We start from the raw sequence: 16568 nt of genomic DNA on the forward strand, positions 1-16568 counted from the left end.
AACACATTAGTATTCAGGAGGAGAAAAAACCCTGTAATAACTTACCTGACATAATTTAGAACAGTTGAACGTAGAACAGAGCAATTGGAGGGAGCATTGTATCGCTATTAAATAACCAAGGTAATAGCACGGAAGACTACATGTTTGCTACTTCTCAGTGAGCTTGTTTGGTACTAGCTGTAAGAGAGAGTTTATCTTCCATTACCAGATAATAAGTTTTGTCCAAGTTCTGTGTGCACAAGTTTAAAGGTTGCTTTTTTTGTAGTAAACAAATTTAAAAAAAAAAACTCTTTCATTCAGTTGGTTTATTTGACTACACTATTAGTTTTCTAGGATCTAAAGCTATATTATCTCAAATTCCCTCTATTTGTAAAAGGATGCTCTACCAATACTGCTGTATTGTATGACAGTGTAATATATACTGTATGTAGTGTTGTATATACTGTAATATATGAGGTTTATTTAGATATCTGTATTACATGTGTTATAGTTACTTGCATTTGTATATATGTTGGACGATCTTAAAACACTTCACAACTTTAAACTGATATATTTTAGGATGACTTCTCCTACCAATGGAGTGCCTCTAGATCGATGATCATATGCAGCTTGAGTTTGACAGAGCACAGCAACAATGTACTCTTCATTTAAGGGCAGGAAATGAAGAAGAATAGTATGTCCAATTGAAAAAACAGGGGACTTTAGGTAGGCAGAATGTAATTACCCAAGTTGGAGTTTAGTCAGGACAATGGGCTTACAGCCTCATTCTTATGAATAGTGCTACTGGATATTTAATGACTACCTCAGTTTTATGCCATTTGAAAACTGGGACCTCCCAGTATCATGATGATCCAAGCACCCTGCTGTGACACTAGCTCATTACTGATTTGTTGAGACAATGCCACTTACTGAATCATCAATGCCACTACTTCCAGCACCCAGTTCTGCAACAGACTTACATTGGGGAAGTCATTTGTACTCTCTCTGACTCAGATTCTCAATTTGCAATATGGGTATATTGATGCTTATTCAGCTTTGTAACCCCTGTGAGATCTCTGGGGGAAAAAGTATTGGTAAAATATTAAACATTATTGATTTATTATTTGACTTAAAGGCATTCCCTCCAAGTTCTGATTCAGTTTTATGGGATTATTGCAATTAAAAAAATCCTGTGACTACAAGGCTGAGATTGTAAGCTTTTTGGGGCAGAGACTGTCTTTTATTTCTGTTTGTACAGCACCTAGCACAGTGTGGTCCTGGTTCATGACTGGGGCTGCTAGCCACTACAATAATACACACAATTAAGATTTTATAATTATTTGTATTATTGATTATCATTATTTGTTGAGCTTCAATTGTTCGCATTATTTTGTTATAGCCATGTAAGTTAAGCACAAGCATAATCTTTTGTAGAATTGAGAACTGTTGCAAACATTTCAGAGAAGAAAGTTTCATTCTTGTATTTATTTGAAAGGCTTCATGTACACCTGTGGCATTGAATGGACAAAGGTATGGTTGTAGGGTATTTAGATATGTCATATGCACATACGTATATTAACTTTTAGCTTGGTAATATATGAAATGTAAAATACTCGTAAGAAGTGAGCCCAGTTCCTTAGTAACATGAGATACTAGTTTAGCCAAAGGAACACCCCCTCCTCTCCACCATCGGTGCCTGTTTTTCATTTAGTGTAATGTATATTTTGTATTAAACATCTACTTGAGTGTTCTGTGCCAAGTGCAGTTATTGCTTCCAGACTGAAAGTCAAACAGCTTGGAAAATAAAGTACTGGTAACTTTCTCTACTGCAGATAGTACAATCGTTGAAGTAGTGCTTCTTTTGGAAAAGAGAAATGATTGGTATATTAGATGAATCCTAAAAAAGACTTTTTTTGGTGGACAGGGGAAATTAACTAATGCCTTTTGAAGAACAAATCTTATGTGGCTGTTTATATCCTGGAGAAAAGGTAAGTTGCTTAATAATTGGTGTAACTAAAAGGGATTCATATTCACTGTCTAATTGGTGGGAATGGTGTTCCATATGTAGTACCTCAGGTGAGTGAAGGCTTTTTCTATCTTGCTGACACTTTCAGAACGTTTTGTACAACACTTGCATCTTATGAACGTTTAAGAAAAAACAAAAACCCAACAACTTGTACTAATGGTGAGATAGATGCTCCTTTTGCCTCTGGCAAAATCCTCTACCACAGATGGTCTTGCAGTGAAGAGAACTGATAGAACTTTTTTGTCTTACACTAAAAATGAAAATGGTCCCTACAAGGCTGGAAGATTGAGAAGATTGAGATTACACTTGTTAGTGTTTGCCATTTCCTTTGTGCATACCTGATTTCTTCTCTTTATCTTCATGTAATCAGGAGCTATATCCATTTCCAGAATCTAATTGAACGTAATGAAGAAAGAGGTTGGGCCGTTAAGCCTCTGCATTCTCTGCTCTTTGTGCTGATCATGGTGCTAAAAAGAGATGAGTTAACATAAACCTGAGTAGGCTGTTTAACCTTTTTTCTCTTCTGGAAATGTAGATGCAATAACATTTGCAGCTGAAAAGGCTCATTCCCAGTTTCTAATGTTTAAGGATGCAAATGAAGCATTTTGTCTTTACTGTCGCCTGGAGGTGTTATGCAAGAAAACAGAAAGAGGTTTCTAGGATTAGTTCCACAGATTTCTTTTATCATGTAAAAAACCAAGGCAGGTTTCAGTGCCATGAACTGAAGAAAACAATATGGAAAACATCTAGGGGAAATTCTTACGTGTTTTCATCTAGTTCTACCTAAATTTTCTGGGTGTTCATTATTTCTGAAAAGTTAAATACTTAGTTCTGTTGTGGTGCATAATGTTAAAGTTAACTTTGTATCCTTTTTGGGATCCTCACTTTTTTTTTTAAAGTATCCTATAGATAGAAGCACAATTGATCATTAATATTTGTATGTCATGTAAGTTACTGTACACTTACATTTTATAGTAGATTTTCTTTGTTAGAATGTGCTTTCTGACTTCTTATATGGACCGGTGATGCATTTGGGTTCTTGAGAAATGTACAGTTATAATAATAAAAAGATGATTACTTAGATTATTCTTAAGCTTTGATTTAGTGTTTTATTAAATTAGATTTGGCCTTCATAGTAAAATCCAAAGCAAAAACTTGAATTTGAATATTTTTTCACAAAGATGGTTAGCTTTTTGAGAGTGCAGAGAACGTTTTTTCAATTGTTTTTTACTGTTGCACTCTCCTGTTACTGATATTTTAGTGTTCTTATTGCATTTCTACAAATTGGAAATTTCTTCTAAATAAAGAAAATACAATTTATTGTATATACTATGAAATTCCTGTATGTAATAAATGTGAAAATTAGTTCATACTGTACGATAGTATGATTTTGGAATATATATGCCCTTATAAGATTAATATTCTTTATTGTGCCATTCTAATTACCATGTTATGGGTATAGAATTTCATATTTTAGGAAACTTTAAAATAAATGTTAGTTTCTAATATTACTTTTTAATTTAGTTATTTGTGCCTTAGGTGATGCTGACTAGATGTATTATGGCTGCTCCTTGACCCCTACCCAAGAGGTTACATACCTTTCTTCTGAGACAACCAGTTGCAGGGGTAGTGGAACTAGACTCCTATAATGCAGTCTTGGGTCCAGTCCATACTGGGCCAGAAACAGTGCTTGGAAATCATGTTTAAACTTTATCTAAGCATGATTCTATCTAAACAGAATTCTGGAACAGTTTCAGTGGCCCTTTTTTTTAAATGTTCGTTCTTGTGGAAGTGTACTTAAATATAGTGTAAACACTGTGCCCATACTCTCTTCGCAGCCTGTTACAGAGAGGGCAAGAGTGTCAAATGTTTGGTGCAACTTGAGGTAGTCCTATTTTTGTATCCTGTCCATAGGAGGCTTGTGCTTGTAATATGGACTGAAATGTATTAAATATCCAGAAGGCTAGACTGATTACGTATGTTATTTTATTGGTATTATAGGACAAAAATTCACTGTCTCCAATAAAATGATTAATTTGCAACAAAATTTATTTCTGGCTAGTTGGCTGTCTGATCATGTATATATTGCCATTACTATGTATAAGTTAGACTGTTACTTGGAATGAAGAGTGGGCTTAAATTCATAGCAGTTCTCAGTGTGTTGGTGTTGTACTACAGAGGAGTATACAAATAAACCTTGTTAGTCTATGTTTTAATAAAGCAAAAACATAAATTTAAGCCTCCCACTTGGATGAATTCCAAGTAGAGTAAATACTATCCAACCTATTTCAGGGGTTGCAGGATTTTAAATGGGTATCCTATCATGGTCACGTTTTTTTCCCTTATGTTCATAGTTGTGAAAGTGCTTTTAAGGTTTCTATAAACTCAATTTTAAGAACAGTCTGAAGCAAATTTCTTAAACCTAGTTTCATTTGATTTGAAGTAGAGTTCCTTCTTTTTTCAACAACTTTTTTCCTTTGTTTTTTTTAAAAAACCCTTTTTATTTTTAAGATATACTCTTACATACAGCACTTACATCTACGTGATAGAATATGTAAACAGTAACATGCATAATGCAAGGTACAAAACTAAAAAATTGTTACAGGATAACTTGATCAAATTACACTATTTTGATATTTCTGTTGTGACTGGTGTGTGTGTGTGTGTGTGTAATATAAAATATATAAATTTCAAATATAGGATAATGCACAGGGCCAAATTAATTTCTTCTTGGATTCCTTGACCCAAAAGACACTAATGACTTATACAATGTAGGGATTGATTTTCTACATTTGTAGTTGTGCCTCTGCTCACATGTAAAATGTGAGTTTACTTTTTGAGCATCTGACCAGAAGTATGTGTGCACGTATGTAAATCTGTTTTCACACACATGATCAGATAGGTCAAGGGATTTAATATCCCCAAATTTATTGAAAACCAGACCTATGATGATGCATTTCTGTAACTTGTCTCTCTTAATATGGGATTCTAGATGTGTTTGAAAGAGTGTATTAATCCTATTTTCTGTCAAGCAGAGAACCAGTCTCTCTAGTATACAGATGGTATTTCCCATACTTAGCTTTTTAACCAATCAGACAGATCATCCATTGTGATAACTTTAATATCTTGGCAAACAACTCTGCTACAGAGGATGGGTATATCCCTTTTGGTTAGAATCTAATTGCTTGAAGTTCATCTGGAACTGGAAAGCTGAGTATCTGCTGATTCTGACTCATTGAATTGAGTGAGGGGTGAAAGTCACAAGGAAGTGTGTGCTAGATGCCTTACTGGTAGAAGCTACATAAAAAGTTTGTTGAAAAACTTCTGTTAGTCACAGAGACTAGTAAAAAGAACAGGAGTACTTGTGGCACCTTAGAGACTAACAAATTTATTTGAGCATAAGCTTTCGTGGACTAAGCAGCTCACTTTATATTATTTTTGATTACGAATAATTGCACTGTAAAAATGATAAACAAAGGAAATAGTATTTTTCAGTTCTCCTCATGCAAGTACTGTAGTGCAATCTCTATCGTGAAAGTGTAACTTACAAATGTAGATTTTTTTAATTACATAACTGTACTCAAAAACAAAACAATGTAAAACTTTAGAGCCTACAAATCCACTCAGTCCTACTTCTTGTTCAGCCAATCGCTAAGACACACAAGTTTGTTTACCTTTACGGGAGATACTGCTGCCCGCTTCTAACTTACAATGTCACCCGAAAGTGAGAACAGACGTTCGCATGGCACTTTTGTAGCCGGCGTTGCAAGGTATTTACATGCCAGATATGCTAAACATTCGTATACCCCTTCATGCTTCAGCCACCATTCCGGAGGACATGCTTCCATGCTGATGATGTTTGTTTAAAAAAAAAAATAGTGCATTAATTAAATTTGTGACTGAACTCCTTGGGGGAGAATTGTATGTCTCCTGCTCTGTTTTTCCCACATTCTGCCATATATTTCATGTTATAGCAGTCTCGGATGATGACCCAGCACATGTTGTTTGATTTAAGAAGACTTTCACTGCAGATTTGACAAAATGCAAAGAAGGTACCAATATGAGATTTCTAGAAATAGCTACAGCACTCGACCCAACGTTAAGAATTTGAAGTGCCATCCAAAATCTGAGAGGGACGAGGTGTGGAGCATGCTTTCAGAAGTCTTAAAAGCGCAACACTCAGATGCGGAAACTGTAGAACCTGAACCACCAAAAAAGAAAATCAACCTTCTGCTGGTGGCATCTGACTCAGATGATGAAAATGAACATGCATCGGTCTGCTCTGCTTTGGATCGTTACCGAGCAGAACTCGCCATCAGCCTGGATGCATAGCCTCTGGAATTGTGGTTGAAGCATGAAGGGACATATGAGTCTTTAGCGCATCTGGCATGTAAATACCTTGTGACGCCGGCAACAACAGTGCCATGAGAACACCTGTTCTCACTTTCAGGTGACGTGAACAAGAAGCGGGCAGCATTATCTCCTGCAAATGTAAACAAACTTGTTTGTCTGAGCGATTGGCTGAAGTAGGACTGAGTGGACTTGTAGGCTCTAAAGTTTTTACATTGTTTTATTTTTAAATGCAGTTTTTTTGTACATAATTCGACATTTGTAAGTTCAACTTTCATGATAAAGAGATTGCACTACATTACTTATATTAGGTGAATTGAAAATACTATTTCTTTTGTTTTTTACAGTGCAAATATTTGTAATAAAAAAATCAATATAAAGTGAGCATGGTACACTTTGTATTCTGTGTTGTAATTGAAACCAATATATTTGAAAATGTAGAAAACATCCAAAAATATTTAAATAAATGGTATTCTATTATTGTTTAACAGTGCGATTAATCACGATTAATTTTTTTAATCACGCGATTAATTGTGAGTAATTTTTTTTTAATCGTTTGACAGCCCTAATTATAAATTTGTTCTTTAGAAAAGTAGAACCACCAAAATTCCCCTTGTTGTAGTTTGCTTTTGGGTATACAGGAAACAACTGACAAAACTTTACCATTGGGTACATGACCATTCTATTTCTAAACAAAATGCAGATGCATGTTATGCTGAGTTTACTGTGAGACCCGAATGTAACAGTCTAAATGCAAAGTGGAAACGTGGCAAGGGTTGGTGTTCAATAAGTCTTCAAGTTTTGAATATATTTTTTGAATACATATGTGGGAAAGAGAACAGTTGGAAGTTGTTCTTGATATTTAGTGTAACAGGAGTTTGACATACTATCAGCCGAAAAGGATTTGGTCTGCATTTTAGCATCTTAGTTTGGGTATTTGTTAAATTTTCTGCAGTTTCATTGGTGTGTTGCAGAGCACAATGTGCAGAGTCCCGCATTTTGAGTGATCTCGTCACACTTCATAGTGTTAAATCACTTTTTGGAATAATTTAGGCGGTGGGAAAGAACTAGATGGGGGAAGTGACCCAGTGTAGCTAGACTAGTTTCATAGGGGGATGAAGAACAGGTGCTTTTCTGTCTCCTGTTGACATTTTTAGAATAGTTTTATGGGAGGACAAAGATTTTGAGTTGTCAGATGCATAGGACAGTGAGTTGGTGCATGTGTCGAAAGGGAGATTGTTTCCCTCTTATTTTTAGAAAGCACAAGTTTTAAACTAAATTTGAAGATGATTTAAGAATTTTTTTAAACCCATGTTGTTGTTGTGTGTTTTTTTTTGTTTGTTTTTGTTTTTTGTTTTTTTAAACCATGCAGGTACTTTAACTTTCTTGGACTCAACATGTACGAATGTTGTGAGTCTGTCATATCTTCTGCAAGTGTAGAATGTAGATTTATTCTGGAAGTTCTAAAGTGGACTCATCTAGAATCTATTCTTCCTTGGTATCTCTGCTTGCATTAGAGAACAAAAAGACAGCACAGAAGTTTTATTTGTTGTAATTGTGGACTCTGTGCACCACAGTGAGCAGTGGCTTGGCCATAGGATCCAGTTCATGACTTCTTCATTGCTCCTCTTACGGAGAAGTATTCAGACCTTCATCCTGTGAGCTGCTGAACTCTGGCTCAGATCCAGTAAACATTTACGCGTGAGCTTAACTTTGTCTGTGGTTTGTCCCAAGTCAGTGTGACTACTTACATGCTTAAATACTTTGCTGAATTGGGGTCACAATGCTCAGCTCCTTGTAGAACTGAGTCCGTAATGCTTTCCTCTACGCTTCTAGGTGAAGTTCCTTTCTTCATCATCACTTTTTCTGCTCCTTCTCTTCTTAGCTTTTTTCCCTTCCTTTCTCATCCCCCCTCACCTTCCTAGGGATGAAAGTAACATTCAACATTTACCGGTGCCGGCCCCCAAAAGGGGTGAGGCCTCAGGTGCAAGGGGCGGGGCTGTGGGATCAGCGTCCCCCAGCCAGCTCATCCGCGCAGCCTGGCCCGCGCTGCCAGGGGCTCCAGCGGCGACTTAAAGGGCCCGGGGCTCTGGCTGCTTTAACGTCGCTGCCCCCCTCCCCCTCCCCCCATCATCGTCCTTGCCGGTAGGGACCCGGCAGGGCTGCCGATGGGGGGTGCAAAAGGGGCAGCGACGTTAAAGTGCTTTAAGCGGAGTCGTTAAAGCACTGCTGTGGCAGTGCTTTAACGTTGGCTAGTACAGGCCAGTACCTGCGGCCACTTTTTACTGGTATGCCTTACCGGCCCGTACCGGCTTACTTTCACCCCTGCACCTTCCTAACATATATCAGAGTCTTAGCTGCCAAAAGTATATGCAATGACTGGCACTTTTGTCAGTGAGATACTGTACATCACTGTCTGAAGAAGATTAAGTTTCCTTCTCCTTCTCTCTCTTCCGGTCCTCTGCGGAGTTTGATTCTGGCAGACTCAATGATGGGGATATGTGATCAATTACAAAAAATATATAAATAAAGATCAAAGACTCCTTTTAAATAGAAGAATACAAAGGAAATGTAGGATTTTTAATACCAGTCTTCACAAATATTATTGACTCGTGGACTGAGTGGTAACACCTTCCTGAGAAGAAACTTGTTCCTGTTGTGTGTTCATAACTACTTAAGATTCAAGAATATGAAAGAAACCTGCTATTGTATCTATACTATAGATGCAGCAGATTCTCTTTTTTAATAAAAAGTTGGTCATTTCACTAGGGCGATGCATCTTCAAAAGATCCAGTTAACAAATGAATTCCATGTAACTTAATCACCTCTGCGAATGTCGTGAACTTTCCCCTCGGCAGTTTGTGAAACTCTCTCCCTCACTCACTTCTGGATGATGATTCTCCCCCTCTGCTAGTTCAAGAAATAATGCAGGTTTTTGATTCTCTCTGCTAGATCTACCTGAAGGAATCATTCTTCCACATTCTTATCCACCTATTTCACTGTTTCTGTCAGACACTTCAAAACAGGGTTCAATTTAAATACCTTCAAACTTAGGCTCCTAGTTTTCTGTTTAAGAAAAAAACAAAACAGAAAACAGGGTTGGTTTTTTTTTCTGTTTACATTCATATTGTCTATTTCCTTAAATCCATTTAAAGACTTAAGCCCTAAGCTGACTTCTTCTGAAACCAAATCTCAATTTAGTGCTGCAGGTTCTCATTAAACCTTTCTATTAACCACTCCAACAAGCCCCTTAGTATTATCCATTACTTGACTCCCTCAAAATAGCCTTTTTTAGTGGCCCTCAATTCAGACTATATCTGAATTTTTTTCTGAACAAAGTGATCGGTGTTCAGAATACCACCCTCCTCCCTGAATACCTAAGGTGCTCATCCCTAAGATCAACTCCTTATTTCATGTCAGTGAGAACATCTTACCATCTCTGCATTCTAAGCAATCCCAAAGAGACCATTTTGTAACAAATAATGTGCATTGATTGTTATTTTTGCAACATCGTGACATTGCATTTTTCACATTTTGGTGTTTATATCAATAAGTTGTTCTTTATTGACACATCAATAAAATGTGAAGACCTAGCTACTGTGACATCAGCCATAATAATCATAAATGATTACATTGTCTTAAAAGGATAAGATAAATAGGTGACAACCCAACGTGCGCGCACACACCCCACACATAAAATTAATTTTAATTTTGTAGTTAGATGTTGATAGATGTTTGGCTGTATGTGTGTGTGCTCTCTGTGTGCTGCCCCAGCCCTACGCAGACAGCTGGCACGGTGGACCTCGAGCGAATTGCTCAATGACCACAAAATCCGTTAACGGACGAAGGCACCAGGCCAGGTTTATTGTCGACAAAGCACAGTACTATTATCCCACAGCCTCTACCAGACCACTAATACATGTATGCCCATAACAATGTACCAGCTCAGTGAATGGCGGGACTTTCCATTCCTTCCTAGGCCAGACAAATACTTCCTCTGAGATACATCTTTATACCTCGATACAAACAAGTTAGTATTGCCCCTCTAACATAGTTAGTTACTGCCCCCTGATGGGGCTAGTTATTACCCATCACCTTGTACATGTTGGTTCAATCAAAACATCTTTATACGTACTGTCATCCTGACATTTTTTAGAAGGGGTCAGTGTGTTCCTGTTGTCCTTGGGGAATGTTTTTGTACCATCCTTGATATTAGGATGTTCTGGTACCACTTGATATCGGGATGTGTTTGCTCTGTGACTAGGAGTGTGTATTTCTGTAATATCAGCCCTGTTCTTGCCAGATTCTATGAGCAGGTCCTGCCTCATACCAGGCCTCTGATACAAGGGCTTATGTCTCAGGCTCTCTTCCTACTAAATTCCCCCATTTTTTGTCTCTTTATGGGGAGGATATTTACCCATCGTCCCGGAAAAGCATAATACTTGGACTGAAGATGGCCCAGTGGGCTAAACACTGTTGTTATGTGGCCACCTTACTTTCCCATTCACATATTCACGCCCCGTCTGTTCCTTAGTCTGCACATTCCCTTGTACGACTGATAGACAGATTTTATTTTCCAATTGTTTTTAGTCCCTTATAGTGGACCTGGGAATGTTAGGCCTGGCACCATGACTGAGGCATGGGGTGTAGAGTTGTACTTTGATAACCTGTGGGTGACATGAGGAGGCCTTTATACTTAGTTGGTGGTCAATGAGATGGGCTTTGGTCAGGATTATAATAATATGCACATGTGTATATGTTTGTACCTTAAACATTTATTATAGGACACATTTGGTTCAACACACCTCACAGAGTATCCAAGTATACAGATGTCCAACAGCCTTTACAAACTGGTATAAGTACAAACATTTGGTTTAAAAATATTAATAAGCATTTGATTATTCCTTATCATGATTATTCGTTACTATGGCAGTGTTGATGGTGGCTGACCTGGGTCATTCCACAAACTTTAAAGCACAAATTCTGAACTTCAAAATAGTATCAGTGTTAAATGTCAGTTGAGAAAATATTGGTATTCAGTAAGCTGTCCTTCCTCAACACTTTCAGTTGTGGTGGGTAACTTTTGCTTCTTAACTGATTGATCAGTTAGAGAGAGGTTCTTCTCTCTTAAATCAAGCCAATGGGAGAAGCCATACAGTCTGGCATGACTACTCTTTTGATGGTTAACCTTAATCCTACTTTGATCCCCATATAAAATTTTGAATATCTTAATAATGTAATAGTTCTGGTTCTAATTTTCGAGTACAAAGGACACACAAGCTCCTTACACTACGTGTGTGTGCGCACACAGAAAAGGAAAATAGTAACTTTCACCAAAGGTGATTGCAGTGGAATTGCTGGTGGACCTGCATAATATTATCCCTTAATAGAAGATTCTAAGAAACTGTTATGAAAGGTACATTTTTCACTTAAGAAAACCCACTTTTGTTGGCTAGCATCATAGGGGATAAATGAGGAAAAATCATAATTCATGCTACTGGTATTAAAGTAATTTTTATGCCACCCTGTTTCCAGCTGAATGTGGAAAACCACATTTGTAAGATTTTGCTTGTCTGAAGGATGCATGCATATATTATATTTTCCATATTGCAGTATTTTCAATATTTTTTAAGTTCAGTCTTCAAAGTATTTTAAAATGTTGAATAACAGACTTTCATTTTGATGTTGGATAAGGCTTTGGTTTAAAGAATGCATAATGAAATCCTGAACTGTATTATACTTTAGTAAGCAATCTTTATAAGTCACTTGTGGCTATTTCAATCATTGGTTAACTGGACTGCTCTCACTCAAGGGATATTTCTGATTTTCAAACTGGAATACTTTGACTTTCTGCTGTTTTCTTTGGCCTGGCTTTGATTTATACAGACATGGATTATAGGGGCTTTGAATCTGTGTGTATGCATGTTTAACAAGTCCATATACATTTTTAATGTACCAGCTCAAATGCTTCTTCCCTTTTAGTTATGTTTCTCCATAAATATATTATTTTCCAAATAAAGTTTCATTAAGTAATTTAGATTTTTCTTGTGTAAACCCATAATGAACTCCTGCCTAAGGATTTTTTTTTTTAAATTTAAACCTTCATTGTCTCCACAGGCATCAGAAGGTGTCACCTTTATTGGACCTGACACACATGCTATTCAAGCTATGGGAGACAAGATTGAAAGCAAATTATTAGCCAAGAATGCAAAGGTCAACACAATCCCTGGCTTTGATGGAGTGGTCAAGGTGAGAAACTGTTTAACTGCTGTCTCTCCTGTATAGGCTCTCACATTGTTTAAATAAAAGTACCACTCTTTTCAAAGGTGTGATATAGGATGCAATTATAAATTCAATATTCCAACTTCAATAGAAGATCCAACTGAAAAATGTCATGGTCCTGATATTTTCAATGGCAAAAATGCTTCTGAAGAAGAAGAGCTGTTGGAAGAATAGAATGAATTGTCAAATATTAAGCAGTATGCCATGGACGGCATACGAAGTGTGGTTCCTCAAAACATCTCACATTTTAAATTACATTTGAGATAGTTAAGACAGGGGAATATGAGTTTAATACACCAGGTGTAGGTTGGTGGTTGTGAGTGTGTGTGTGCGTGCATGCGTGCATGCATACCTTGATGTGTGTTTTTCTTCCTTCATTTTCCCACCAGTTGTATTAACTTTATTGGCATGGCCTAGGTAAAGTGTTGCCAAAGTTAATATGTTAAGTATTTGTGGGCAGCACAGGTTTTGCAGGGGCAATGGCATTTGATACACCATGTCTATTTTGTATTTCTCCCCAGTACTGAGTCAGTTGTAGACTACCATATATTATGAGACTGGTTCTATAAAAAAGCTGTTTCTTTTCTTTTCTTCCAGACTTATAAGCAGTGTTTCTTCCCTGCTTTTAGTAGGAATTCTTACACTATTTCCCATAGATTTTTCAACCATCTTTGCTGTGTTTCTTACAGCGAAACGGAAAATGTTTTGATTTCATCTCTCCTTTGACATATTGATTGTGATGTTGGTCTTCTATTTTTCTACCTTTGTGTGTGTCTGTGTATAGGCTACATAATGGGCTCATAATACAAAACTGTTTTCACATGCTGAAAACTTGTTGAAACGTTCACCTTTTGGGGTGAAATTTCTCATGGTTGGTCTTCATCTTCAAGTTGAATTTTTGGGATAAATTTGAGCAAAAATCCCTTCATCTGTTTTTGTTATGGTATAAAATTATAATCTTGACACTTGGCATTGACCTGGACCTCACAAGGCTTTGTGTACATTATGAAATATTGTTGCGCTTTGAAGATGATTGTGAACAAATGAATTTCTTGTCATAATGATGACCATGATTTAGGGCTTGTCTACTTGGGGATTTCATGGGGATTTTAGTGCAAAATATCTAGGGTGTGAATTTAAAGTGCAAGAGTGCCTTTTTGTGGTGTAGGTTAATCCTCTTCCAAAATGGATTAAGCTAAACTGCACAAAAGCATTCTTTGCACAGAATAAGTGTGTCCACACAAGGAGATGGTACTAAATACTCACTGATAGCTATACTGTACTAGCTATTCTGGGCTTTTCCCTCGTAGACAAACACTTACTGATCTGCATAGACCAAGACACACAGTGTTCAGCATCATGTCAGCTACTCAGGATTAAAACCTTCTGGTGTTTTTTGCTGGAAGGAATGAGTGACAGAGAGATTAATGGGAGAGAGGGAGGTAGAGAGGACATAATGAGGGGAGAAATTGAAAGAACATATCCTACGGACCTGGGAGCAGAGGTAGTCCTTCATCTCCAAGTTCTGCGTTTTCACTAAGGGTATATCTACACTGCCCACGTTACAGCACGGCCGTGGCGGTGCTGTGACGTGGGCAGTGTAGACACACTTTATCGCTGGGGGAGAGCTCTCCCGGCGATTTTAAAAAAAACAACAACCCACCCCCAACAAGTGGTGGTAGCTTTGATAAAGCGCTGTCTATACTGGTGCTTTTCAGTGCTAAAACTTTTGTCACTTCGTGGGGTGTTTTTTCACACCCTTGAACGACTAAAGTTTTAGCGCTGAAAGTGGCAGTGTAGACACAGCCTAAATCTAGCTTTTCCTGCAGCAAGAGAAGCCAGCCTGGCTTTTACACAGGTAGCTTTGCTTTCATTATGCTTTCCCCATAGAGAGACAGCTTTACAAAACCATTTTTTCCTATGTGGATGCTTCTTTGAATTGGCCTGAGAATGACCTAGATAATGACTGGACGCTGGATGCTAGTCACTGTGGATCTGCATACTCTAGGCCAGGGGTCTCAAACACGCGGCCTGGGGGCCGCATGCGGCCCGCGGGGTTATTTTCTGCGGCTCGCGAGCTCCTAGCGGCCCCCCCGCCCTCCTCCAGCGTTTACCTAGAGCGGCTCCGGCCGGACGTGCACCGGGGGCAGAGCAGGCTCCCTGTCTGCCTGCCCTGCCCCCGCGCCACTCCAGAAAGCGGCCAGAACGTGGGAAGAGAGGGCGCAGGATCTGTGTGTTGCTGTTGCTTCAGGCACCACCCTCAGCAGCTCCCATTGGCCGCGTTTCCCTGTTCCCGGCCAATGGGAGCTGCTGGGGGCGGTGCCTGAAGCAACAGAAACAACCCTGCACCCTCCCTTCCCCAGGTTCCAGCCGCTTCCCGGAGCCCGCCCCCCGAACCCATCCTGCACCCCAACCCCCTGCTGCATCCCTCCTGCACCCCTACCCCCTGCTGTACCCCACACCCCTCCTGCACCCTGAGCCCATGCCAAATCCCACACCCCTTCTTCACCCCCTGGGGGCGGGGAGGGGCAGAGTTGGGGTGGGGATTTCAGGGAAGGGGTTGGAATGGGGGCAGGGAAGGGGTGGGAAGAGGCAGGGCAGGGGCGGGGCCTCATGGAAGGGGTGGAGTGGGGGTAGGGCTGAGGACGCCGGGGGTGAGGTGTCAGTAATGCGGCCCTCAGGCCAATGTACTAGTCCTCCTGTGGCCCTCGTGGTCATTTGAGTTTAAGACCCCTGCTGTAGGCAAAATAGCATTGCTAGTGCTGGAGATGGAAATGCCTGGGGCCTGCGATGTCTGAAGGACTCGTGTTCACAAATAAAAGTGTTCACAGGCATTTTACAATGGCATTACCATCCAGGAGAGTACACTGCCTTGGATCAAACCTTTATAAAGCCACTACCTACGCTGGTGTACTCTCTGCTGGTGCAGTGCTAATGTTGATGGGAATGCAGAGGTGTTGCAGCAATAACAGGTCATCTTGGATCCATTGCAGGCTTCTATGTCCTGTCTTTCAGCAACTGCTCCATACAAGGTTCGGAAGACTTAGCAACAGTCTAGCTGTTACCCAGCTGAACTCTGCTCTTCCTGATACCTTGTCCCTCATTCTAACAATCCTGAGGGCAAGTGAGGACTGCAGCTGGAAAAAAAATCTCATGAGTAGGACCCATGGAGTTGAATATTCATAAATAGCTTTTATTTTACACATGAAACCATCAAATGTTTATGGAACACTTAATATTAAAAATGCTCATAAAGTTGTTTTATTGGGCTATGTCTATACTGGCAAGTGAAAAACAAAACTTGAGTCGTTCAGAGGTGTTGGAACCCCCCACCCTCGAAAGACGAAAGTTTTGTCGACGACAAGCACCGGTGTGAACAGCGCTCAGTGTGGAGAGCGCTCCTGCCGACGCCGCTAACGCCGCTCATTGGGGGTGGAAGTTTTTTGTCGGCAGGAGAGCCGACAGACAGCGGCTACACTGTGCGCATTTTAGCGGCCCAGCTGTAGTGGCACAGCTGTATTGCTAAAAACTGGTAGTGTAGACACAGCCTTAATATTTTTAGGTACTGGTTGTTTTGTGCTATTGTAAAATATCCTGATTTTGTGGGCTTGATGAGTGGTTAGTAAACACTAATGACAGAACTAATAGCTAGTTTTCCAAAAAACATTGCACCTACAGGCCTCTGGCATATGTACATATAGTCAGTTATTTTCCCCATTAATAACTGAAAATAACTGACTATATGTACTGATGCCAGAGGCCTGTAGGTGCAATGTTTTTTGGAAAACTAGCTCAGAAACTCCCAGAACCCCAAATATGAATGGAAAGAGGATCACTAGTGATATGATGTTTGTATTAGTATGTGGATGACAGGCAGCTGTACGTGACCTTTATGCCAAATATAAACAACGTCATCTCCCAGCCCTCAATG

General features: G+C 39.2%; 1 protein-coding gene across 1 annotated transcript in view; it reads left to right on the forward strand.

Moving 5' to 3' along the window:
* The window catches only part of PCCA (propionyl-CoA carboxylase subunit alpha), a 398317-nt gene that overhangs the window by 113508 nt on the left and 268241 nt on the right, over positions 1–16568 (forward strand). The window contains exon 7 of the mRNA XM_024205358.2: positions 12473–12604. Coding sequence (XP_024061126.1) covers positions 12473–12604 — 132 coding nt within the window. The remainder of the gene's footprint in view (positions 1–12472; positions 12605–16568) is intronic.

This window comes from Terrapene carolina, unplaced genomic scaffold (assembly GCF_002925995.2).
Source record: "Terrapene carolina triunguis isolate 2854851 unplaced genomic scaffold, T_m_triunguis-2.0 Scaffold21, whole genome shotgun sequence".
NCBI lineage: Eukaryota > Metazoa > Chordata > Testudines > Emydidae > Terrapene > Terrapene triunguis.